This window comes from Salmo salar, chromosome ssa19, assembly GCF_905237065.1.
Source record: "Salmo salar chromosome ssa19, Ssal_v3.1, whole genome shotgun sequence".
In the NCBI taxonomy this organism is placed as follows: Eukaryota; Metazoa; Chordata; class Actinopteri; order Salmoniformes; family Salmonidae; genus Salmo; species Salmo salar.
The window spans coordinates 1278571-1305504 of NC_059460.1; the positions used below are offsets into that span (position 1 = coordinate 1278571).

Sequence of the window (26934 nt, forward strand, 5' to 3'; positions counted from 1 at the left end):
AATTTTTTGAAAACTGCCGTTGAGTTGTGGAGAAGGCATAAGAGAAGGGCAGAGGGTGGGTAAAGGATCATGGGTAACAAGGCAGGCTGACAAACAGATCGTCATACACAGACCAACACTCAGAGGAAAAAGGCCAAGATAGCCGGACACCATAAAGACTGACAGACGCACAGTATAAGCCCTTTTTGATTGTTGCACCTGTGTGTGAGTGAAGATGGGATAAAAGACACTCACATCCCTGGACATGTGCTATGCTCGTAAACATCAACATCATGAATGAATGACAAGTAGCTGTGTAGTGTAAAATGACATGAGTTCATAGCAAACTCTGAAACATAGCTGTGGACACCTTATAGCCATGTCTCAGGGAAAAACAAACCCATATTTTACTCTCCTTTGCCCCTCTCTGACATACTCCAGCCAGCCTTTGTAAAGATAATAACCATGATAATAATGATGTCATTTTATGACTATATGTTTTGTATATTTGTAGAATATTTGTCATTAAACACACATTTGAATGATTAAATATCAATAACACCCTGACCTATTTGAAATGAATGATTGCAATCAGCACTTGGTACAAAACCAATTCATGTACCTTTCCATTTTAGGACCATATTCTGGAGTTTATACATTCCAACCATAGCTTCCAATCCCATGATGTAATACGCGTAAAGTCAAAGTTTGCGCATGAATCTCAGGACAAGTTAGAATATGGCCCTTACTGTTTATTAGAGGAACTTCACCACCACCTTTAGTATATCCATGGGCTTACCCTCTCTGTATGGGTAGCAGCATTCCAATCTCAAGATTCTTGTTAGCATTTCTCCTTTTACTGTAACTCAGGCAGCAAATGGAGTGTGAGAATCACCAGTCAAATATGTGTGTGTCCATGTGTTAATTAAAAGCCTATTCATCAGTAGTTGTACAGTGTGTGTAAATTGTATAGTTTTAGACATGATTGTGTGTCGTAAGTGTTTCTACCCTCTTTTGACCAACACGTACAATCAATGTTCATCTCAAGAAAGATTCCAAACAATTGTATTCCACTCATACCAAATCTCTCTTGGCGTGATTAAGCCTTGTCCATCACGATCGCTTCCCGTCTGAGGTCCAACTCAGTCTGTTTGTGTCCGATGCTCTTCTTTAGCTTTCATCTCAGTCAGTTTGTTTCTCTGTCTTTCTCTGAGCTCTGAGTCACCTCATCTTTCACTCTCTCAGTCTGTGGCACAGGGGAGGGGCTAGGCTCATGCATGGGAGAGAAGAGCCTGAGGAAAGAGGGAGGAGGGTAAATCCAGAAATAAGAATGAATGGAAAATGAATGAGTGAATGTAGTAAATTAAATATGAGAGAGAGAGAGAGCGAGAGAGAGAGAGATGGAATAACTTATCAAATGAACAAAGGAAAAATGCTTTATGACTAAAAGGGAAGGGGATGGAATCATCTGGCTTGCAGGGAAGGAAAGAGGCACTTGTCTTTCCTTCTCCATCTGTTCCTTCTTTTTCTATCTCTTTATTTCCACTCGCCACATGGCTGACATGTAGCCTCTGTCTGTGCGTTGACTCTGTCCATGCCGCTCCTTCCTCACCTGTCAGTTAGTGTCTTCAGCGCTCTTTCGATGTTCATGCGGTGGCCGACGCGCGTCACCCCCAGGTCCAGGAAGTCGTCCTTGGTGAGGGAGGGCAGGTGGGAGCCGTCAATCTCGTTGTCCAGAAAGCGCTCCCGGTGCTCCCCCAGGTTTAGGTAGGCCAGCCAGTCGGCCACGTCCCACTTAGTCCAGTAGGACAGGGGCTTGATGGTAAAGGGTTTGGCTGGGGGAGGAGGGGTGTGGTGGGGGTAGCTGAGGCAGGACGGAGAGGGGGGCAGGTGCATGGAGGGCGAGGAGGCGCCGGAGAGGAACTGGGTGGGTGAAAGGGAGCGGGAGACCAGGAGGGCACTGGGAGGTTGTGGGGATGTGGGGAAGAGAGGCGGGGTGGAGGGGTTGTAAGCATCTCCTAGGGTGTGGCCTGGGGATGAAGGGGTGAGGGGATTGAGGAAATCAAAGGGGGTGTTGTAGATATGGGTGCTGGGGAGGATGGGGAGGGAGGAGGGTCTGGGAGGGGCGGGGCTGGGGCAGTCTGTGGAGTATATGAGGGGGCTGGGGGCGCGCCGGCGGGACACAGACGACCTCAGCTCTGGACCAGGGGTACACTGGAAGTCAAAAATCTTGGCTCCACGATACTTAGTGCGATGTTTGGGTGACGTGGGATAGGGTGAGTAGGTGGGGGAGAGAGGAGGGTGGGAGAAGTGAGAGGGGGAAGTGGGTATCTGGGGAGAGGGGGAGCGGGTCCAGTTGGGCTGCAGCGTGGGCTGGTGGGAGGGCGAGCCGGAGGGGGTGGCGGTTAGATTGGGGGTGAGGATTGGCGGGTGATGCTGCGGGGAGGAGGTGGGTAAGGGGGAAGTGGAGCGGGCTGTGGGGGGGCTCTGAAACGAGGCGGAGAAATCCCCAGAATATCTGAAAGATAAGAAAAGTAAAAGGGGTTACTGTGCTCAGTACACAATGCCGTGGAGACACTTAGTGAAACAGTTCGAATTGACTAAACCTCAGCAGCCTCACCTGTGCTTTGTGGGCGACCTCAGACTAATGGGGCTCTGACCTCGCATCTCAGACTGACCCCAGTCGTCTGTGCTCTTATTGCTCATCTGCTGCAGCTTGGAGCTCAGCTCGTTGATGATGCTGGCCTTCACCCCCGAGAGCGGCGAGTGCAGCCTTCGCCCCTCAATAGACATCCCGTCCCTCTGGGCCTCTCCTCGCTCCAGGCCCTGTCCCGGGTTGACCCCCTCGGTTGACCCCCTTGGCTCCAGGGTGTTGGGCCGCTCCAGACAGGCAGCCAGGGTGGAACCGAAGCCGTCCTCCATCTTGGGTCGACTCTGTCTACGTTGTTTCCTCTCGTCCGCTGCTCCTCCCTCTCCTCTCCTGGCCTCCTCCTCTGGGTTAGCCTGTCTCTGGGGGTGTGGTGGGGTGCTCTGATAGGGCGGGTTGGTGCTCACCTGTCGACGCAACGCTTCCCTTGTGTCCTTGATACCGCCCTCTTTGTACTGCATCGTCTTTGGATACACGGTGGGTTTGGTCGTGTGTTTGGCGTGGTGTGCTTCAAATGCTTGCCCGCCTGAGTATGTCATATAAGGATCTGAGTGCTCGCCACCCCATCCGTCCCCTTCCACTCCTCCTCCTCTCTCACCCGTCAGTTCACTCACTCCCAATATTTCCAGGTGCTGGTCGCCGCTGCTGTGGCTGTCCAGCTCCTCGATCCCAGAGTCCACCACCGTCTCTGTCTGCCAGTCTCCAGTCTTCATCATGGAGGGGTGGTGGTCTCCTGCCTTGCCTGCAGTGTTGATGGCGGTTCTGGGGGCTTTCAGAGACACGTTGTAGTCTGACGACACCGCAGAGGCTGTGGTAGCAGTGGCGGCGGCGGTCATGGTCATTGTTGTGGCGTAGGTCATAGTTGTAGTGAGGGTGGCTGGGCCGCGGTACCGTGCTAAGGTCATTTGGGGAGCAGGGGAACCCATATTAGCGGGGTTAACTGGTAGGGTGGGGTCACTGAAGAAGGGGTGTGTATGTGACATGGGCTGGGGTCTGTGGAGTGCGGGTGCGGTTGCAGGTAAAATGGATGCGGCTGTAGTGGTGGAGGAAGGGGGGAATATCTGGGGCGAGGGGAGGGAGGGAGATAGACCTGACTGGGTGAGGTTGGCCACCTCGCTGTCGTAGGATGTGAGGCTGGAGGCGGCAGAGTCCCCGGCCTGGGGGGAGGGGAGGGGGGCGTTGGAGGGGAAGCCTCCTGGTGGAGGTACTTTAGGAGAGGGGAGGGGGGGCGGTGGGGGTGGCATGGCGGAAGAGACGTGTTGAGCTGAGTGTTGATGCTGTTGAGGGTATCCCGTCTGCATTTCTCGCTGGCCTTGGCCGTTGGCGAACTGCAAGGGAGGGGGCAGGGGGTCAACAAAGACAAACTCATCATCCAAATCGATCGAGGGTGCAGGCGGGGGAAGAACCATGAGCCCCAGTCCCCCTCCAACTCCTCCCTCTCCCCCACCTTCATGTGGGTGTGCTGGGGCTGCGGTGAGGGTGTACTGGGGGATGTAGCTAGCGTTTGCACTGCTCTCCATCTGCAGGAACGAGGGTCTGCGGGGTGCAGGCTGAGGCGGCAGGCCGGGCGGCTGCATGGGCGGGCCAGGTGGCTCCCTGTCTCTAGAACTCTGTTGGTAATATTGGGTCTGGTACTGATTGGTTCTGTCCTCTGAAAAGCGAACTCTGAGGCCCTCTCTGGCTCCAGCCGCCTGGTCCCTCTCCACTCTCTCTCCTCCCCCTCCCAAGCGTAATATCCTGGGTGACTGTGGGCGGTTTAGGGAGGCGTGTGAGGTGGTGGTGGTGGATGTGGAGAACAGGGATGGCGTGGGAGATGGTAGAGATGTAGGGAACACCCCCACGCTGGACATCTGCCGGCCAAAGTGCCGCTCCTCCCGTCGGGTCCTCCGGTCGTCCTTGAGGGCCCTCTCTCGTGCAGCCAGCGCCAGGCCCAGGGGGGACGAGGGGTCCAGGACTTTCCCAGTCAGAGGGTGGATGAAGGTGGTGGCTGAAGAGCCTGGGCCGTAGTTGGAGGGAGCGGACTTGGGCTGGCCATCCTGGCCCATCACAGGGGAGTGGTACTCAGGCAGCCCAAAGGCAGGGGGCATACTGCTGGCATAGTGGATGTAATTGTCCCTAGAGAACATGCCCTCGTCAATGGACTTGGAGGGGCGGAGGCGGGGGTTGGGGACATCAATCCCTATCCCCTGTAGGGGCTGGGTCCATACCCCTCCACCTCCCCCCGCCTCCCCTTGGACATCCTCTTCAGAGGAGAGGAAGAAGGAAGCACTCTTCCTCCTCATGTCACGGAAACGTTCCCGGTCACGGCGCGCTGCCCCGACGAAGGCCCCCTCGAACTGGGTGGTGAAGTCCAGGTTCTCCAGGTTAGGGGGCAGCTGGGGGGCGACAGTCGAAGGGGTCATGGGGGAGGAGACAGGGGGCTGGGATGGTGAGGCGGCCATGGTGGAGCGTGGGCCGGGGGTGGTGGGGGTGTCGGGAGATGCAGGGGGGGAGGTAGGGTTGTCTATGTCGGGAGGCGGTTGCTCGGCGTCCATGCTGCTGCCCTGGCTGCTGCGGCCACTGCCACTGCTGGTGGATGGAGCCTTGACGATGATGGTGGGGATGGGGATGGAGCTCTTCTCTTTGGCCCCTGAGATTTTACCCCCCTGGCCTTGCCCCCCTCTGTGGTGCCTGCTGAGCCCGCCTTCCACTGTGGGCTGCTTCACTAGAGGGCCCCTCCCGCCCTTCCTGACTCCCCCGCCCCTGCTTGCCCCTCCGATCCTCTCCCGGGCCGCCACTTGCTGTTGCTGGGGCTGCTGTTGCTGTTGCTGCTGGGGTTGCTGTTGAGTTTTGGGAGCTGCGCTTGTAGGTGGAGTAGCACTACTGTAGCCCCTCCTCAATGCCCCCATTTTGCCCCCGCCTCTCCTCGTCCCCTCCGTGGGCTCCCCTGTGTATTGTCCTCCTCCTCTCTGGAGGGTAGTGGTCATGCCGTGCTGTTGATTGTCCCAACCTGCCTGGGCATCGTGCGCTGCTTGTTGCTGGGTGGAGAGGGCCTGGTAGTGGGCCTGGGAGGACAGTGGCTGGGGGGCAGACTGCTCCCCCCTCCGAGCAGTGTGGGGTCCAGCAGACAAGGGGGGTTCTGGGGCAGATGTGCTGGGGGAGGGGGGATGTCCTCCGACAGGCTACGGGCCAGTTTCATAGCCGGGGTGTGGAGGGCCTGCCTCTCCTCCTCCGTCACACCTGAAACAGGCACACAGTTACACAGACTATCTGGTTGGAAAACGAAGTTCATTTACAACAGTCAGAATGTGGCTTTTTGACAGTAACCTTCATAGTAATTGTATCGGTAGGACTTACCAATAGATTTCTGTCGTAGCATTACTCCATGCGGATGGCCGGGGGGATACTGACCCTGGTTGTAGCCAAACCCAGGCGGCATTACACCGACCAACTGGTCATGACTTGGCTTAATGTGTTGCAAGACACAAAGAAGAAAGACACACAGAGAGATGCGGAGAACGGGAAAAAGTGACGTCGCATTACACTTGCATTGAAAGTAAAAGTGATATAGTGCAATATGGAGAAAACAATAAGTTAATATCCTAGGCTGTGAGGTCTATTTCACATCCAGCATTGCAGACACAGTCACTGAATTGAGGGTATGATCCTTAGGGTCAGTAGGTCCTGCAAGTACAGTCATGGTACGTGGCCCGCTACCGAGGACTGTGGGCTCTCCTTCTCTGTGACCGAAGTGGGTAAGACATTTAAAGGTGTTAACCCTCACATGGCTGCCGGCCCAGACGGTATCTCTAGCCGTGACCTCAGAGCATCCGCAGACCAGCTGGCTGGTGTGTTTACGGACAGTTTCAATCTCTCCGTATCCCAGTCTGCTGTCCCTACGTGCTTCAAGATAGCCACCACTGTTCCTGTACCCAAGAAGGCAAAGGTAACTGAACTAAATTACTATCGCCCTGTAGCACTCACTTCTGTCATCATGAAGTGCTTCGAGAGGCTAGTCAAGGATCATATCACCTCCACCTTACCTGTCACCCTAGACCCACTTCAATTTGCTTACCGCCCCAATAGGTCCACAGACGATGCAATCGCCATAACACTGCACACTGCCCTATCCCATCTGGACAAGAGGAATACCTATGTAGGAATGCTGTTCATTGACTATAGCTCAGAATTCAACATATTAGTACCCTCCAAGCTCATCATTAAGCTTGAGGCCCTGGGTCTCAACCTCACTCTGTGCAATTGGGTCCTGAACTTCCTGACTGGCCGCCCCCAGGTGGTGAAGGTAGGTAACAACATCACTTCGCAGATCCTCAACACTGGGGCCCCACAAGGGCGCGTGCTACGCCCCCTCCTGTACTCCCTATTCACCCATGACTGCGTGGCCATGCACGCCTCCAAATCAATCATCAAGTTTGCAAACGACACAACAGTAGTAGGCTTGACTACCAACATCGACGAGACAGCTTACAGGGAGGAGGTGAGGGCACTCAGAGTGTGGTGTAGCAAAACAACCTCTCACTCAATGTCAACAAAACAAAGGAGATGATCGTGGACTTCAGGAAACAGCAGAGGGAGCACCCCCCGATCGACATGGATGGACAAACTGAAATGGTCCACCCACACAGACAGTGTGGTGAAGGCGCAATAGCGCCTCTTCAACCTCAGGAGGCTGAAGAAATTTGGCTTGTCACCTAAAAGCCTCACAAACTTTTACAGACACACAATTGAGAGCATCCTGTCGGGCTGTATCACCGCCTGGTACGGCAACTGCAGCCTCCACAACCGCAAGGCTCACCAGAGGGTGGTGCGGTCTGTACAACGCATCACGGGGGCAAACTACCTGCCCTCCAGGACACCTACAACACCCGATGTAACAGGAAGGCCAAAAAGATCTTCAAGGACAATAACCCCCCGAGCCACTACCTGTTCATCCCGCTACCATCCAGAAGGTGAGGTCAGTACCGGTGCATCAAAGCTGGGACAGAGAGATTGAAAAACAGCTTCTATCTCAAGGCCATCAGACTGTTAAACAGCCATCACTAACACAGAGAGGCTGCTGCCTACATACCAACTTGAAATCATTGGCCACTTTAATAAATGGGTCACTAGTCACTTTAAATAATGCCACTTTATAATGTTTACATATCTTGCATTACTCATCTCATATGTATATACTGTATTTTATACCATCTATTGCATCTTGCCTATGCCGCTCTGTCATTGCTCATCCACATATTTATATGTATATATTCGTATTCCATTCCTCACTTAGACTTGTGTGTATTAGGTAGTTGTGGAATTGTTAGATTACATGTTAGATATTGCTGCACTGTCAGAACTAGAAGCACAAGCATTTCGCTACACTCGCAATAACATCTGCTAACCATGTTTATGTGACCAATAAAATTTGATTTGATTTGATGGTAGAGTATTTTTTTATATTTTCTATTTAACCTTTATTTAACCAGGAAAAGCCCATTGAGACCCAGAGTCTCTTTTTCAAGGGAGACCTGGCTAAGAAGGCAGCAACAATCAATACATTACAGAATTAAAACATACACCAATACAATACAACATGATCCAGCCTAAAATAAGCATTTACACTCCTCTGCAACAGTCTCTCATCAAAAATGTAATTTATTAAAATCAAATCAAATCAAATTGCATTTGTCACATGCGACGAATAAAACAGGTGCAGACCTTACAGTGAAATGCTTACTTACAAACCCTTAACTAACAATGCAGTTTTAAGAAAAATACCTTCGTTAGTGGCGCTAACATTGTTAGTGGCACTAACAATGCTGAGAATGATGCAGTACCTCATTGGGGGCGATGCTCTTGGTTCGTTCTCTTTTCCCCCCGTGACCCCGCTGCCCCTGTCCGTCTGACGCAATCGTGTGCTGAGCTGCTGCCAGGATCTCATCCAGTTTATCTGACAGACAGAGAGAGAGTTTGCGCGTATGTATGTGTGAGAGAGAGGGAAAAATGGGGGGAGAGAGATAGTGTGTGTGTGTGTGTGTGTGTGTGAGAGAGAGAGAGAGAGAGAGAGAGAGAGAGAGAGAGAGAGATCAAAAGCATAAGACAATTAAAAGCGAAGATGGCCTCTTGAAACACAAAAGGGGACAGGGGTCAGATCTTACTTAGTGCCATTTGATAGACTGTCCTCTTCTTATCAGGCACCTGGGAGGACTCGTACTCTGAAAAGCAGAGGCAGTGTATTCATAGGACCTGAGCAGACTGATTTTGAATGCAGGCTTAAGGGCTGATGAAGGTAATGATAAGCAAGATATTCACCTGCTTTCTTTTTCCATGGAGAGGCAGCTGCAGCATATTAGAGAAAAGAAGGTAATCATATTATGCTATGACAGTATACCGAGACTGCTATTATAGCCATCTCTGTAATATCACAAAATAACATGAATGAATACAGTACATACTTTAACACTGATGATGACAATGATGATACACAACTCAACCTTTTCCCACCTTTCTCCACTGTTAGTCATCCATTTGATTTAGCCGAAAAAGAAGAAATGGAGCAGAGGTTATATGCCATTGCATAACGTAGCGTTTCCAGAATGTGAACGACTCTCCATCTTTCCCATACAGAGCAAATTTCCATACATTCACTTGAAAGAGGACATTTATCTCCTCATTAAGCCATTGGTAAATAGAAAAACACTCCTTACCTATACCAGTTAAATCCCCAAGGCTCTCTGCATCAACTCACTTAATATTTAATGGACTTTTTCAATCATTTTTTTTCTATGGGTCAGAATGTGAACAATCCTTTTCTTTTCCTTTTCTCCATGGTTTTCATGCTTCCCAACCCTCCTTCTTCAATTGTCTTACCCATGTCTTCCAGCTCTAATGTCATTGATTTGGAGCGCAGGGCAATGGCAGGAGGAGTCAGCCTCTTAGCCTGCTGGGGGACTGCCAAAGGAGAAGGACCAAACATGCACTTACTTTCTGACTAGTGTGTTATTAACATACACTCATTGCAAACAATAATTACTGTTTACTACTATGCTATAAACATGAATTGTATAAATTACACAGAACAAACTAAAAAGTATACCTTTCTTCCTGGGGTTGGTCTCCTCCATCTCCGGGTTGCGGGCCACCATGACAACCTTGACCATCAGAGTGTTGCCACCTTGTCTGATCATGTTGACCACCTGCCTGTGGCCCACCTTCACGACATTGTGACCATTGACCTACACACACAGAGAGAGAGAGAGAGAGAGAGAGAGAGAGAGAGAGAGAGAGAGAGAGAGAGAGAGAGAGAGAACACTGGCTGGCAACAAGACTAAACTGTCATACTGCACTGTTTGAGTTCAAACTCAAAACAAATAAAAAAATCTACAATTTGATAGTCAGTACAAAAGTTGATCCCATGTTGATTTCCAGTCCTGCATAAACTCTTTCCAGGGATCCATACCTCAATAAGGAAGTCCCCCATCCTTAGGCCAGCCCTCCAGGCCACACCGCCCTCATCCACAGACTCCAGGTACTGCAGCGCGGGGAATGCTGGGGTCGGCGTGAACTCCTCTATAGGAGTCTGGGCTGCAAAGAGACAAGTCAAGAACAAGAGGATAAGGGAGAGAAGTAATAAAATAGTGTTAAAGGGGAGGCAGGGAGATAGGATGGAAGAAATGGGTAAGAGGAAATGCGAGAGGTGAAAGTTAAATATATAAAAGAGTAGAGGACTGTGGAAGCTGGAGATAGGAGACACCCAGGGGTATTTCGGAGGAGAGGCACTCACTCACCTTTGGCTCCCCGAAGCACAAAGCCAAAGCCCTCATTGTCTTTCTTCTGCAGGAGCACTGTCTTCTCCTTAATGATGTAGTCACTTAGAGAGAATAAGGAGGAAGGGGAGGAGGGGGGGGCAACGAGCAAGAGAGAGCAAGCTATATGACTTCTTTAGTAACAGAAAGCCTCATTGTCATGCAAATAAAGCATTTCTGAATCTGGGAGACAGCTATACTGCATCACATTATGAAATCACACTGCACCAAAAGATGGGGGGGCTTGAGGCATGTCATACAAAGAGCACCACCATACAAAGACACTTGTCAAACCAGGGTAGAGTCGGTGTCATGATGGGCGAGGAGGAGTGTACTGGAGAGACCTCTCCATAATCCAGCATAATGCTGACTAGCACCAGGAAGCACGTGAGAATGTACATAAAAAACGCTGCATAGACACTTCATTGTCAATGGGAACTTATAAACACACCTGTAATACTGCATTAGCTTTCTTCAAGCTTTCACTGCACTAGCTAACTTGGTTACCTCTCATCCTACTTCTCCATTTGATGATGTTCAGGTAGGGATCTATGATGTACAGGTAGGGATCTATGTTTGAGTAGCAGTTAGTCATCGCTCCTCATAATGACATTTGCTGTTTTTCATCGATGGTTGACATTTGTTATGATATGGTAGGATTAGTTTTACGGCACAGGGTTACGAGTTGGTCATTGCTCCATTGCCATGTCTGGGACTTCTGTTGCTTGTCAGATTTATGGCTGCCTTACAGCGGTTTTCCCTCATGTAGAGCTCAGTGAATACAGGAGCCTCACTCCACAGTAGCCATATACTGTACTACAACAACAGTGTCTCCAATTCACGCTGTAAAGCCTGCCGGGTCTCAATTCACACTGGTTTACGAGCTCAGTGCATACTGTAACCTCAGACTTAACTGCCATATACAACAACAGGGTCTCCAATTCACGTTGTAAAGCCGGCCGGGTCTCAATTCACACTGTTTTACGAGCTCAGTGCATACTGTAACCTCAGACTTAACTGCCATATACAACAACAGGGTCTCCATCTCCATTCATTTAAAGGTCTCAATTTTACACAGCTGGCCGATCTCAATTCATGTTGTTTTGCAACTCCATTAGGATGTCTGGCCCTTCGGTCACTGTATGACTTGTGGTTGAATCCATTAGGTTGAAATCCCAGTATTTTATTCCGGAGCTTCGTTTTTCTGCATTAGATGCTCGGATAAACTCAAACTGACGCGGCCTCCAATCGACTGTGCAAATCCACCAAGGTACAACACGGCTGAGGATGAGAGTCTTTGCTTTTCTGGGAGTTGCTGAACTTGGTGTGAGCAGGCAGTACATGGGATCCATTACAAAGCTGAAGGAACCACTGTTAACTTCTCATACTGAGGTCTACAGTTTGTACTGTCCCTTGCATCCTTCCCTTGTGTGTCGCCACACTGTCAAAGTTACGCCAACGCAAAAAGCCGCCTTCCATCCATCTGCTGTTCACACTTCATTCCTTTTCTCTCATCCCGTCTCCATCGTGCATTCCCTCTCAAAGGATACAAATCTACATGTAGCAGTGTGCTCAAATGGCTGGTTTGTATCATTTTATCCCCAAGGCAACAGAGGTGTAGGTGTGACACTGTGGTTCTTTGAAAAAATCTGTACCATTTAACCCCCGTCGTTCCTGTTATATGTGCATATTGACTGCTTCTACGTTACATGAATTCACCATTGGCCAGTGTGACACTCACAGTGGTCACAGTATACACTCACATATTACAGTAGCCTACAGTTTTACAGTAGCCTACATGTACCCTCCCTCCTGATTTCTGAATCATCCTCTGTAGCTTCCAGGATTGTACAGAATAAGCAGCATTGTAGGCATACATACTTACATACTCATCTTCTACATTTACATACATACAATTAAACCATGAGACACAATGACACATACATGCAGACACAATCCAGGGACACCGACACAGATGAACTACTCTCACAACGACACTCAACCACAGTGACACACACTGTGACTGCGCTCACACCCACTTACACACTCACATGAAGGAAATCACAAACAAACCACTTAGTGTGTCCACTCTCGCCCTTTCTATAAAACAATTATCATCCTCTATGTTAATGGTACAAACACAGATGGAACACACAATTTATGAGATATGGCAATATATAGCTGACATTGCAGCGTGCTCTCAGATTACACTCAGAAATACATCAGAGGGGAGTAACAGAGATAAACATGCTGCAGTCAGAGCCTCCATTCAATAGCCACTTCCGTCACACGCAAATGTTCACACACACACTGGAAAAAGATGATTTAACAAACACACACACACACACACACACACACACACACACACACACACACACACACACACACACACACACACACACACACACACACACACACACACACACACACACACACACACACACACAATACATAGCTTATTAATCCGCCTTTCAAATCCACGGCCTCTCTGTTGCATCTACCTCTCCCCTCTCTCCATTGTCCTCTCCTCACATCCATAGCCAGGCAATGAATGAGGAAACAGCGGCTACCTGTAAATGAACCACACGCTCCTGTTTCTGGGGCCCAGTGACGGCCACGAAGAAGAGAGGGAGAGAGAGAGAGACAGATCTCTCTCTCCGCATCCCCCCATTGCCATTTCCCCCCTCCTCTCCTCCACCCCCTCCTCTCCCTCCGCCTCTCGCTCTACCAGCGAGAGCACAGCCAGAGAGAGCCGCGAGAGTGGAGGAGAGGAGGAGAGAGAGATGAGAAGAGAGAGAGGAGAGAGCGAGCGCTGGCCTAGCACATCTACACCCTGCATGCTTAAGACAGTGCGAAAGAGAGAGAGAGAGTAGAGAGAGAGAGGAGGAGGAGGGAGGGAGGGAGAGTGAAAGAAAGAAAGGGAAAGCTACAGAGATGGTTCTCTGCGACAAGGAGAGAGAGCGCAAGAGAGAGGAGTGAGAGAACGCTGGATGTGAAAAAGGGAAGGGGGAGGGAAAGAGAGAGTGGTGGTTTAGCATAAAAGAGGTAGAGAAAAGAGATGCTTTTGCAGGTGGGGGAAGGGGGGGTGGGGTAGCAGGCAGCAGGGATGGTGTGTTTACTTGAACATCCACTGACTGGTTTCTGGCAGATTCACAAACAGCTGATTTCCACTCCAGAGAGATTTCCTAATCTGCAAATACAGACACACACATGCACATAACAGCACTTGCAACATTCAAATTCGAACAAAACCCACTCAAAATTCTCATTGACATTCTCCCAAACACACAAATGCAGTGGGTAGCAGCAGCCGTACATCTGGAGCTGGATCCGGTTCAAAATGCTACTGTATTACAAATCGGCAACATAACCACCACTGTACTACACACATTTCTACATGCACTCTCTCTTCACACAGACGTCATTCTGAGTCATTCTGAGTCACTGGCCATTATTCACATAGCCAAATACCAGTGAACCTGTATTAAGCTCAGTGACATTGTGACTGATAATAAGAGCTTCTTAGCACATGGCTAATGTCAGCTACACGTTGTAAGCCCAAAACCCTGGGGGCGTGGAGTCCCTCCTCACACTTCCCGATTGACCGAATGAACGCTCATCACCTCCAAATCCCCAAGACTCATCATCAGGATGTTGTGCCGCACGCTCACACACGCGTAGAGACACACACACACACACACACACACACACACACACACACACACACACACACACACACACACACACACACACACACACACACACACACACACACACACACACACACACACACACACACCACTGTTAGCACTCATGATGCACACCACAACTGCAGCTGTCTGGGGCTGGACTGCAGTTTGACGCTAGCGGATTAGACAGATGCAATGGAGGAGAAGGAATCCATCGTCAACATTTATGGCATTATTTTTAATCAAATCAATTACATCTAATCAAAAGGCTACCCAGACTATTTGTATTGCCCCCCTTTACACTGCTGCTACTCTCTGTTACTATCTATGCATAGTCACTTTAATAACTCTACCTACATGTACATATTACCTCATATTACTAACCGGTGCCCCCGCACATTGCCTCTGCTGCTCTTTAATTATGTGTTACTTTTATTTCTTCTTCTTCTTTTTTTTAAGGTATTTTTTTATTTTATTTTTTAAACTGCATTGTTGGTTAGGGCTTGGTAAGTAAGCATTTCACTGTAATGTGAAATGTGACAAATACAATTGGATTTGATTTGATTTTGGCCAGATGAACTAGCAAAAGTCAAGCAACTTTGTCTGCTAGATGTACAAGAAGTAGAATTGAACTGACGTGTTGACTTCAGTGCTTTTAGCGCTAGCATGGTCTTAATACAGCTGAACAATAGCATAAACAAGCAATCACTTCAGCTTCACCCTACACACACACACACTTTCCTCCAATTCTCAACCCAGAAACACACCCATCAGAAACACAAACAAATTAGCCGATTCTAGCTGTCCACCTACACAAGTGACAAAACACAGCTAAAACATTAAAGTAAATCATGTCTAATCTTACTGTATGTGTTCTACTGAGAATCATAAGGGCTGCAGAGCACGATTAGTACTGGGTATTCAATCTTAGCACAGTTAGCTAGTGATTTCCCCTAGCCCATTGTCTTCTGTTCCTTCATTACTTCACTATTGCTCCACCCTTAGAACTTGGTGACCATGGTGGCCATGTGTCCCAGGGGTAAAAATGACTTTGCGTGAGGTCATTCATCGATACGTCTAGTCCCTGAGGGCCAGCAGATGACAAGTTTCTATCAAGTCCAGTCTTACCTGGGGCCATCCACGCCATCATATGCTCCCATGGTGACATTACGAAACAGCTTCCTCTTGGCTTTCTCACTGCGCGTCTCTGGAACCAAAAAAGTTAATGTGTTACATTTATATTAATGTGTTTTTTTGTGTCTTTGTGTTCCACTATTTGTGTACTCAGTGTGTCTTTGTATTCCACTGCATCATCTCTGAAACACACAATGATCAAGTTGGTTGTTGTGGTGGTGTGCTATTAATGTTACTGGGTGGGTGTGATACATGCCCTACTGCATGTAACATTGTGAGGATGTCCTGCAGTCAATAGAATGTTGGCAACTGAATGAAGATAAAATGAGTCATTCAGTAAATGCGGGGTTAGCATCTGTAGAGGGATTTTGGTTGGTGTTTGTCTGAGCTGATGCAATGCGAGTGAGGATTGTGTCTTTGTCTGAGCACATATTGTATTTGGTTTCTATAAGGTTGGTGGTGTTGTCTCACCTGATCGATTGTCCTTACTGGGAGCACCCACCTCCTCCACACAATCTGAGGGGAACCAGCCTGTACGACCTTTCACTGTGCCCTCCCAGAACCCCCCCTCTCCAACACTCAACACTGAGAGAAGGAAGGAGAGAGAGAGAGAGAGAGAGAGAGAGAGAGAGAGAGAGAGAGAGAGAGAGAGAGAGAGAGAGAGAGAGAGAGAGAGAGAGAGAGAGAGAGAGAGGTGCATCACAACCTTACAATCAACACAGTGGCACTCCAAAAACCCACTCCTCTCTGAATCTCTCTTACCTTTGACTTTGTCTCCTTTGCTGATGCTGAGCTCTTTCTCTCCATGGGCAGTGTAGGCCCTCATGGCCATGTACACTCGCCCTGGGACCGCACTGTACATATGCCTCATCTGACCCCCAGCTGACCACCCGCCACTACCCGCTGATGTCGCACTGCAAGAGGAAAGACAGAGGAAGAGTTTGTGTATCATGGAACAACACCTGGGGATACCAGTAGTGGAGATAGAGGGACAAGAAATGGCTCATGACAGTGGTTTACACTATGAGAACAACATTTTTGGAAACTTTAAAGCTGGTAACAGCCCCATTGGCTGTATACAACCGAAAGGCATGTAAAAACATCACTTTTTGGATATGCACATTATTTATAAATAGATTTAAGTATCTACAGTCTCTCCCTCCAATATGTTCTCACCCCTGTCTGCCGCGCTGTGGTTTGCTTTGATGCCTCTCCTCTGTGTCGCTCTGCCCTCCTCCTCGCGACGGGGAGCGGGTACGGGCCCTGGGACTGCTGGAGCTCCTCACACCCACAGAGGCCCTGCGACCCTAGACAAAGAGGGAACACACACACACGCAGGGTGAAATATAGAATTGTGTTGAGACTTACACAGACCCAAACTCACAATTCATTGGTTAACATCCCAAAGTAACTAAGGGCAATAAACCATACAGTTGCAATCTCCTACTACATCTGCATACTGTGTCTCTCAGTACCTGTCTAGGGATGGGATTGGCTCCAGCAGCCTTGTTGGATAGGGCCATAGGGTCAGGCAGGGTCATGCTGTTATCACTGTTAGCACGCAGGAGGGGGTAGGGGTGAGCCATGAGGAGAGGGAGCGTGCGTGCACTCTCTCCTCTTTTGAGAGCATACTTTGGGGATTCCAGAAAGGGCACTGAGAAAAGAGAGTCACAGGTAGGTGGAATAGGTGGAAGTCACAGGTAGGTGGAAAAACAATGAGGTTAGTGCAAGAGGTGAGAGAAAGAGGGAGGGAATATTGTGAGAGTGTGAACAAGTAACAACCCGACTCAAGTGATTCGGATGCAAAGACAATCGACAAGTAACACAGATGGACTTGAACACCACACACAACCCTCAAACTGGGCAAGCAATAATCAATAGCATCAGTTGAGGTCAACCGGCCACCTCTGAACCAATAGTGTTTTTAGAAACAAAATAGTTTGTAAAATGTCTTGGGATTAGCCTCTGTATGCTGATCCAGTGCACCACATGAAACACCATCTACCAGTGGGATAAAACAACCTAATATGATGGCGAAAGATAACAGCTCTTCTGAGTCACATGTTGATTGATGAAGCAGAACATTTATACCAAACAATGCACTGCAAAGTAATTTATAGCAGATAGCATGACAGACATACAGTACAGACACTAAGGAAGAACATTTTACCGTTATTTTAGAAATGTTCCATCCCGAGAATAAATCACTTTTCTCCCGGATAACCCGGTCTTTCCCGAAAAAAAACCCGGAAGTGTCATTTAAAAGCATTATAAAGCATATAAATAGGCCTATGTCTGGATTAGATTAGAGCTTTGATCTAAAATTCAAGGCTGATGCTACCTGAGCCTGATGAGCCATACAGTAAATACATTTTATGAGCCCTACATTAAAAAGTAATTTTATAATCCCAAACCCAAAAAAGCCCAAATGATTGTGTCATTATCCAATACATATATGATATATAGGCTACTGCGCATTTTGCACGACAGAAAAGCTTATATTACTTAACTAGGTAAGTCAGTTAAGAACAAATTCTTATTTTCAATGACAGCCTAGGAACAGTGAGTTAACTGCCTGTTCAGGGGCAGAACACCAAATTTGTACCTTATCAGCTCAGGGATTTGAACTTGCAACCTTTTGGTTACTAGTCCAACACTCTAACCACTAAGCTACCCTGCCTCCCCAATATAGAAGTAGCTAGCTATATGCTCTCTTGGGTAAAGAAATGAAACAAGCTCCAGTAGGCTGATCTTTTTGAGTGTGGACTGTAACACTGTACTGTATTGTCTTACTGTACTGTATTGTATTATATGACTGGATTTGCGCACATTGTTTAAAACCATGATAAAGCTGAGAGAACATGCGATTCTGGTGCAGCACATGCTGCCTAAAAAGTTACTTTAACAAAGTTGTAAAAGTTACTCTAAAAATTGTATTTTAATTTTGAAATAGGGCCTATAGTTGTATAATTAGCAGCCGCATATAATAATATGCGCTTCATAATATTTTCCCTAATGTTATTAGCCTGCCTACCTCTTTCTCTCTCTATTGTTGCTTCAGTCGTTCATTTCTTCTTCAGTTAAATGAAATAAGTTTTGTTGTCTTCATCATTGCAATGACATTATCACGTCCTGACCAGTAAAGGGGTCATTTTGTTATTGTAGTATGCTCAGGATGTGGCAGGGGTGTGTTTGTTTTGTGTTGTTGGGATTTTTGGGTAGTATTTTATGTCATGTATTTCTATGTTTGTATTTCTAGTTCTATTTATGTGTTCAAGGTTTTGGTTTGGCCTTCAATTGGAGGCAGCTGTTCTTCGTTGCCTCTAATTGGAGGCCATATTTAAGTAGGGATTTTCAGCTTGTGTTTTGTGGGTGGTTGTTTCCATGTATAGTCATAGTACCTTACAGGACTGTTTTTCGTCGTTGTTTTGGTCCAGTGTTTTGTTTCCTCTTAATAAATAAGAAGATGACCATTCACATACCCGCTGCGTTTTGGTCTATCTTTAACAACGCTTGTGACAGAACCACCCTCCAAAAGAGGACCAAGCAGCGGAGGAAGGAGCAGCAGAGGAGCTATAAGGAGTCATGGACCTGGGAGGAGATCCTGGATGGGGCAGAACCATGGCACCAGGCTGGGGAATACCGGCGCCCTAAGGAGGAGCTGGAGGCAGCCAAGGCGGAACGGCGCCATTACGAGTGGCAAGTGCGAGAGGCAGCCCCAAAAATGTTTTTTGGGGGGCACACGGGTAGTGTGGTTAAGTCAGGTCGGAGTCCTGAGCCAACTTTCCGTGGTTATTGTGGGGAGCGACGGAACAAGAAAGCACCGAGCTATGCGAAAATGCGCACTGTATTGCCCAGACGCATTCAAAGGCCGGTGCGATCGGTGAAAGCTCCTCAGCGTTGCATAGGCTAGGTTGAGCACTCAGCCAGGAAGGGTTGTGCAGGCTGTATGCTCCAGACCTCCAGTGCGTCTCCAGGACCCAGTGTACCCTGTTCCTGCTTCCCGCACTAGCCCTGAGGTGCGTGTTACTAGGCTGGCGCCTCCAAAGCCAGCCCCACGCATCAGGCCTTCAGTGCGCCTGCCCAGTCCAGTACGTCCTGTTCCTGCTCCTCACACTAGCCATGAGGTGCGTGTCCCTAGTCTGGCGCCTCCAAAGCCAGCCCCACGCATCAGGCCTCCAGTGCGCCTGCCCAGTCCAGTACGTCCTGCTCCTCGCACTAGCCATGAGGTGCGTGTCCCTAGTCTGACTGTCACGTCCTGACCAGTAAAGGGGTCATTTTGTTATTGTAGTATGGTCAGGACGTGGCAGGGGTGTGTTTGTTTTGTGTTGTTGGGATTTTTGGGTAGTATTCTATGTCATGAATTTCTATGTTTGTATTTCTAGTTCTATTTCTATGTTCAGGGTTTTGGTTTGTCCTTCAATTGGAGGCAGCTGTTCTTCATTGTCTCTAATTGGAGGCCATATTTAAGTAGGGGTTTTCAGCTTGTGTTTTGTGGGTGGTTGTTTCCATGTATAGTCATAGTACCTTACAGGACTGTTTTTTTGTCGTTGTTTTGTTTTAGTGTTTTGATTACTCTTAATAAATATGAAGATGAGCATTCACATACCCGCTGCGTTTTGGTCTACCTTTAACGACGCTTGTGACAGACATGCTTGAATAATAAAGGACTAGAATTAGATGCAGACGGCTTTCACTTCTCTTCACGAGGATTGAATGGTTATGGGTCTGAATAAATAACTGCTATAGTCTACCGCCATCGCGCGTTCGCTCTTCTTTCAAACTACCCCTGAGTTCTATTGGTTGCTATATTTAACATTTAAGCAAATAAGAGCAAGCGTCCCTCTTCGATTAGTCTATTGGTATAAAAAGTGCAACAACAAAAAATGTCCGGCAAGCTATTCTAGTCTAGCTTTTCCTGCATGAGACTCCAAGATCTAAGGAACGTTTTTTAAGGTGAGGCCAGCGGAACACAGGTGCGTGCGTCTTGTGCAAGACACTGAGGCTTTAAGTTAGAAGCGTATTATGCATAACCCAACATTCATTAGATAAATGATTTGGCTAATACTACATTGAATGTATTACCTGAAAAAGGTAGGCTAGGATATACAGTACCAGTCAAAAGTTTGGACACACCTACTCATTCAAGGGTTTTTCTTCAGTTTTACTATTTTCTACATTGTAGAATAATAGTGAAGACATCAAAACTATAAAATAACACATATGGAATGTTAAACAAATCAAAATATATTTTATATTTGAGATTCTTCAAATTAGCCACCCTTTTCCTTGATGACAATTTTGCACACTCTTGGCATTCTCTCAACCAGCTTCATGAGGTAGTCATCTGGAATGAATTTAAATTAACAGGTGTGCCTTGTCGTCTTAATGAGTTTGAGCCAATCATTTGTGTTGTGACAAGGTAGGGGTGGTATAGAGGGGCAAACTTCCTGCCCTCCAGGACACCTACAACACCCGATGTCACAGGAAGGCCAAAAAAATCATCAAGGACAACAACCACCCAAGCCACTGCCTGTTCACCCCACTATCATCCTGTTAAACAGCCATCCCTAACACAGAGGCTGCTGCCTACATACAGACTTGAAATCATTGGCCACTTTAATAAATGTATCACTAGTCACTTTAATAATGTTTACATATCTGACATCACTCATCTCACATGTATATACAGTATTTTATACCAACTATTGCATCTTGCCTATGCCACTCTGTCATTACTCATACATATATGCATATATTCTTATTCCATTCCTTTACTTAGATGTGTGTGTGTGTATTAGGTAGTTGTTGTGGAATTGTTAGATTACATGTTAGATATTGCTGCACTGTCGGAACTAGAAGCACAAGCATTTTTGTTCCACTCGCAATAACATTTGGGTGAACAATAAAATTTGATTTGATACAGAAGATAGCTCTATTTGGTAAAAGACCAAGTCCATATTATGTCAAGAACTGCTCAAATTAGCAAAGTGAAGGTCAGTCATTCCGGAACCTTTCAAGAACTTTGAAAGTTTCTTCAAGTGCAGTCTCAAAAACCATAAATCGCTATGATGAAACTGGCCACAGGAAAGGAGGACCCAGAGTTATGATACGTTTATTAGAGTTACCAGCCTCAGAAATTGCAGCCCAAATAAATGCTTCAGAGTTCAAGAAGCAGACACATCTCAACATCAACTGTCCCATGTGGCTCAGTTGGTAGAGCATGGTGTTTGCAACGCCAGGGTTGTGGGTTTGATTCCCACGGGGGACCAGTACGGGAAGAAGAAAAAAAATCTATGAAATGTATGCATTCACTACTGTAAGTTGCTCTGGATAAGAGTGTCTACTAAAATGTAAACTGTTCAGAGGAGACTGCCTGAATCAGGGCTTCATGGTCAAATTCTGGCAAAGAAACAACTACCAATAATAAGTGAATTCATTGGGCCAAAAAACACGAGCATTAGACATGTGGAAATCTATACTTTGGTCTGAATGAATTTGAGATTTTTGGTTCCAACCACCATGTCTTTGTGAGACGCAGAGTAGGTGAACGGATGATCTCCGCATGTGCGGTTCCCACTGTGAAGCATGGAGGAGGAGGTGTAATGGTCTTTGAGTGACACTGTCAGTGATTTATTTAGAATTCAAGGCACATTTAACCAGCATGGCTACCGCATCATTCTGCAGTGTTACGCCATCCCATCTGGTTTGCGCTTAGTGGGACTATCATTTGTTTTTTAACAGGACAATGACCCAACACACTTCCAGGCTGTGTAAGGGCTATTTGACCAAGAAGGAGGGTGATGGAGTGCTGCATCAGATGGCCTGGCCTCCACAATCACACAATCTCAACCCAAATGAGATGGTTTGGGATGAGTTGGACCGCAGAATGAAGGAAAATCAGCCAACAAGTGCTTAGCATATGTAGGAACTCCTTCAAGACTGTTGGAAAAGCCTTCCAGGTGAAGCTGATTGAGAGAATGCCAATGTCATCAAGGCAAAGGGTGGCTACTTTAAGAAATCTAAAATATATTTTGATTTGTTTAACACTTGTTTGGTTACTACATTATTCCATATGTGTTATTTCATAGTTTTGATGTCTTCACTATTATTCTACAATGTAGAAAATAGTAAAAATAAAGAAAAACCCTTGAATGAGTAGGTGTGTCCAAACTTTTGACTGGTACTGTATATATACTGTACGTATACTGTATATATCAATGTTGAACAGGATTATCTATTTTGGATGCAATTTGAAATGAAGACTGCTCGCGCCTGCTCTAATTTAACGCAACAATATTCAAGTGATAGGCCGTTTTAAAACTCTGCAGCTACAATAAAAAAATAACAAATCTTTAAAATAAAAAAATAAGGTGACCCCCGAAAGCCAGATGGAGATGATAAATGATACATGCATTTGTCCTTATATCGTAGCATAGGCAATGCTGCAGTAAACGTAGGCCTACCTGTCAACAAGAAAAAAAGTTACCATGATGAGATGATAGGTCTACATGCAATGTGAACTGCACTCCATACTGAGATGGGCTGTCTGTCCACAACATGAGTGTTGATGATTGATCATGCAGAGAGCAGAGAGAAGACCGCAGAGAAGCAAGATTTAAACATAGCATATAATGTAACAGTTCCATTTCACATCATGTTGTTGATATAAATAATTTATTATAATTGATCAGTTTCTCGCAGTTATTTATCCTGGGAAAAGGGAGTGGTTTTGGGTGGTAAATCTCGGTAACCGGGTTCCCGCCATTCAACGCTAACATACACTCATGCACCAAAACTCACTATCAATCACTTCCTAATCTGAAAAGACCTAAGTGGAGGACCAAGACTTACCTACATCTGCATCTCTGTGGTTTTTGAGGATTTCCCCAAGTTCAAAATGGCCCGACATTACTGCTACCTTCAAAATACAGACACATGTACGCACACATACAATTACATGCAACACTGTAACACATGCATCAGGTAAAGGAAGAGTCCCTCCAAAACAGCAAATGCCCAATTTAATAAACGCTTAGCAAATAATACATTTAAAACAACTAACTGATTTTCAACTCAATGGTTTATCGACGTATAACAAACCTGATTACATTAGGGCTAGTCAGCAGAATAAATAACTAAAGAAAACCGAAAACATTAAGTTGTTATTGATACCTGAAAGGGGGTTTGTCCATGCTTGTTCTTAATTTCCTTATTGGCCCCTCTGTAGAGCAGAACACGAACACAGCTTTCCTGATAGGCCAGAAAGACAGCCACTGTTTAACTTAATTCAGGACTAAAATGTTACACAGACATTTGGAACTCAAAAAACAGTTACTTTAAGTTCAACTTTGAATGGACACGAACACTGATTATTGTGTTGTCCCTGTATTTAAAAAATGGTACTTACCTTATTATACAGGGCACATATATGAAGTGCAGTGTTCCCTGAGGCATTCTGAGAAGTGGTATCTGCCCCATAGAACAGAAGGTGCTCCAAGTGCTGGGCAAAACCATTCTGGCAGGCCTTGGGAGGAGGGGGTGTAAAGAAAGTATCTAAAGATTAAAATTATTAGCAAAGGAGAATCTGAGGGGCTATAAAAGGGTCATCACTTCACAATCAATTGAAAATATGCAATTACTGTGCTTATTCATAAAATTGTGACACATTAAAAGATAAACAGAATAAAAGATAGAAGTGATGAATTTCTGAACCATTGCGAAATAAAGATCAAAGTAAGAAATTAAAACAATAAAAATAAGCTTTTGACCTTCCCCTTAACGGTTTCCGCTTTCTTTATTTGCACTTAAAATAACACAACAAAAAATTTGAGAAGTAACAAAACACAGGACACTACATAAGTTAACATGAACTAAAGTAAAATAGAATCACACCACACTGGTGTACAGCAGCGCACTGAGATAGTGAGTGAATGACGCAGAGATAGAAGATGTCAGCACGAGATGGTGTCTAATGTTTATCCGCATTGGACTCAACAGTTACATGAGATGAATGTACTGAATTGTGAAGGATCACCGTTTCAGGAAGAAATAACTCAACTCTGCTTTCTTCCTTTTTTTTACCCCTTTGAGACCATGGAAGGTCATGCAAGGTCATGATCCTAAGAGTCACTCTTCCCCCAACTTCACAACTTGAATGGAACTATTCATGGATTAGATGATCAGTACCTTGTGTATTTCTTGCATTCCAAATTCCTCTTCATCCCTGAGCTATGGAGAGAAAGGAAGAGAGGAAGAAAGGGAAATAATGGAAAGAGACCAGCGAGAAGGTGTCTCTCAATGGAGGAGAAAGGAGAGTGCAAAACGAGGGGTGAAATGTTTAAGACATGGACAGGACAGGAGACTGAAAGTATGCTAAAAACCTAATGTACTATACCAACGTATGATAATACACAGAAGACAAAAATACACAAAAATGATAAATACACATAAAAATATGATATTTCAGATATGATTGAAGTCAAAGTCAAACACTGACATATTTACAACACACAGTCCAAAACAATATCAACCCCCGCCCTTGAGATAGGCAGCCGGACAGACAGCCAGACGGATACCTGGTGAGACTCCTCCCAGCCATTCTCATCCCTCACTCCCAGTCTGGCCCTGTAATAAAGTAGGGTCTCGCAGCAGGAGGTGTCGCCACCTATCAGCACTGAGTGGTACAGCGGGGTCAGGCTACATCGGTCTTTATAGTTAGGAGATGCTCCCAGGGACAGAAGAGCCTAGCAAGGAGGGGGAAAAGACATGTTTATTAAATGCATGTTTATTTTGTGTGTGTGTGTGTGTGTGCGTGTGTGTGTGGAGTCCTAGTTACCAGCAGTGCAACGTGATTGTGTACCCTGACAGCCTTGTGTACAGCTGTCAGTCCATCTCTGGTTCTAAAGTCCACATGGGCCCCACCCTGAACGAGCACCCTGATCCCCTCCACTGTCATTCCAGACTGCACCGCCACAGACAGTGGGGATTCTGAAGAAGATGGAGAGAGAGAGAGGAAGGAGGCGGGAAATGGAGGAACAAGGAGAAAGGGGGGGGAGCAGAGAAAGTGTTTGAGATCAAGGGGGCTGTCAATATCTGAAATTATAATTTGACATTTGACTGAAAACAGTGTCAAAGTCATGCAGTGGCAACCCTATCAAGCTAGTGTTCAACTCACCTCCGTTGTCAGGGTCATGGTAGTTTGGGTCGAGACCTTTTTCCAGGACTTTTGACATCTTATCTATTGATCCACTTGCAATGTAGTCCATGAACTTTTTCAGACTCACCTGGAAGGTAAGAGGTTTACTGGCCAATATAAACATTTGTCTGTCATAAACCCAACTAACAAATCTAGGGAGAGAGAACGTTTTTGTAATGTTAACTGTAATGTTCCCCTAATGTTTGAGTGTCAAGTTTTCTATTAGTTAGGGGAACGTTATATCTAGTGTACAGTGAGATCTAAAAGTATTGGGACAGTGACAATTATTGTCGTTTTGGCTCTGTACTCCAACACTTTGGATTTGAAATGATACAATGACAATGAGGTTAAAGCAGGGGTTTAATTATTTTCCAATAATTTAGATCTGAACAGAACCACTATTTTTTTGTTTCGTTCTACTGTTCCGACCAACAAAATAAAGTTCTGAACCGGTTGGAACTTCAAGACAGTACCGGTTTATTTCGTTCCTTTCTGTTCCTTTTTTAACCTGTGAAATCAACCATTTTTTACATTTACCTCACTAAATTACTTAACCAATCAGTGTGGATAGAGCAGGCAAACTAGTTGCTTAAATGCGTGATGGACAGACAAGTGTAGCCTATGGTGCAAGATGTGACTGAAATTTTGCAGGTGGGCATCTTGTTATGACATGCATTATCTGAATTAGGTCCACAGAATTATACGTAGGAGGAGCGGCTTCTAATGTAGGAATTTTGAATGTCCTTTGAGCTAGCTAGCTAACAAGCTTGAGCTAACTAGCTAAGAAGCTTGTGTGTGCAGAGCGACACCAGAATTAAAAACACGTCTTACCTTTTTGTAGTTAATAAATCCAATGTGAAACGTGATAACTAGCATATTATTTTCTAGCTAATTAAAAATCGCTCTCCCTATCTTCTGAATCAAGCTTTTAATGTCAGTACAGTAGACTATGGTTTGGGGGGGGGGAGAAGCTGAAAGATTTTCAGCTTGCAGGCAGACACTGGAATAAGTTTGAGTGACAGAGTGAGGGCTTTGCATAGGCACTTTATTGTGTTTTGTTGTGTGACTACAAAAAATGTAAAATAACATTATTAACTGGTTCCCATGCTTTTTAAAGAATGGTGCTGTTCCAGAACAGTATGGATCACTTTTGTTGCAGGTTCTGTTTCTGTTCCTTGAAACATGTTGTTATTTTACGTTTTTCAGTTCTGTTCCCTGAACGAGTTCTAACCCCTGGATTAAAGTGTAGACGGTCAGATTTAATTTGAGGGTATTTTCCTCCGTATCTGGTGAACCGTTTAGAAACTGCATAACATATTAATGTACTAGACACGTTTCATAGGAACGTGTATCAGTTGTCAGGACACCGCCTGATAGTCCCAAAGAAATGTTCTCCAAAAAAACATTTTTCATTAGCATTGCTTTGTTACTATTGCCAAGCCCATCAAGGCCCTGACTAGTGAACCCCTGATCCATTCACAGCTCTTTTTGTCTATTGGC

General features: G+C 46.1%; 1 protein-coding gene across 1 annotated transcript; it reads right to left on the reverse strand.

The window, feature by feature from the left end:
* Nucleotides 1-718: 718 nt before the first annotated feature.
* LOC106578272 (SH3 and multiple ankyrin repeat domains protein 1-like) lies at nucleotides 719-25515 on the reverse strand. The gene is given in 24 exon segments (XM_045702873.1): nucleotides 719-2497; nucleotides 2600-5588; nucleotides 5591-5845; nucleotides 5963-6071; nucleotides 8446-8558; nucleotides 8767-8823; nucleotides 8921-8947; nucleotides 9113-9121; nucleotides 9479-9559; nucleotides 9705-9843; nucleotides 10068-10192; nucleotides 10396-10478; nucleotides 15231-15309; nucleotides 15708-15821; nucleotides 15999-16150; nucleotides 16413-16543; nucleotides 16712-16890; nucleotides 23091-23157; nucleotides 23412-23489; nucleotides 23647-23763; nucleotides 24426-24467; nucleotides 24815-24982; nucleotides 25075-25226; nucleotides 25414-25515. Coding segments are annotated over 24 exon segments (6267 nt in total). The 5' UTR covers nucleotides 25505-25515; the 3' UTR covers nucleotides 719-1587.
* Between the last annotated feature and the right edge of the window lie 1419 nt (nucleotides 25516-26934).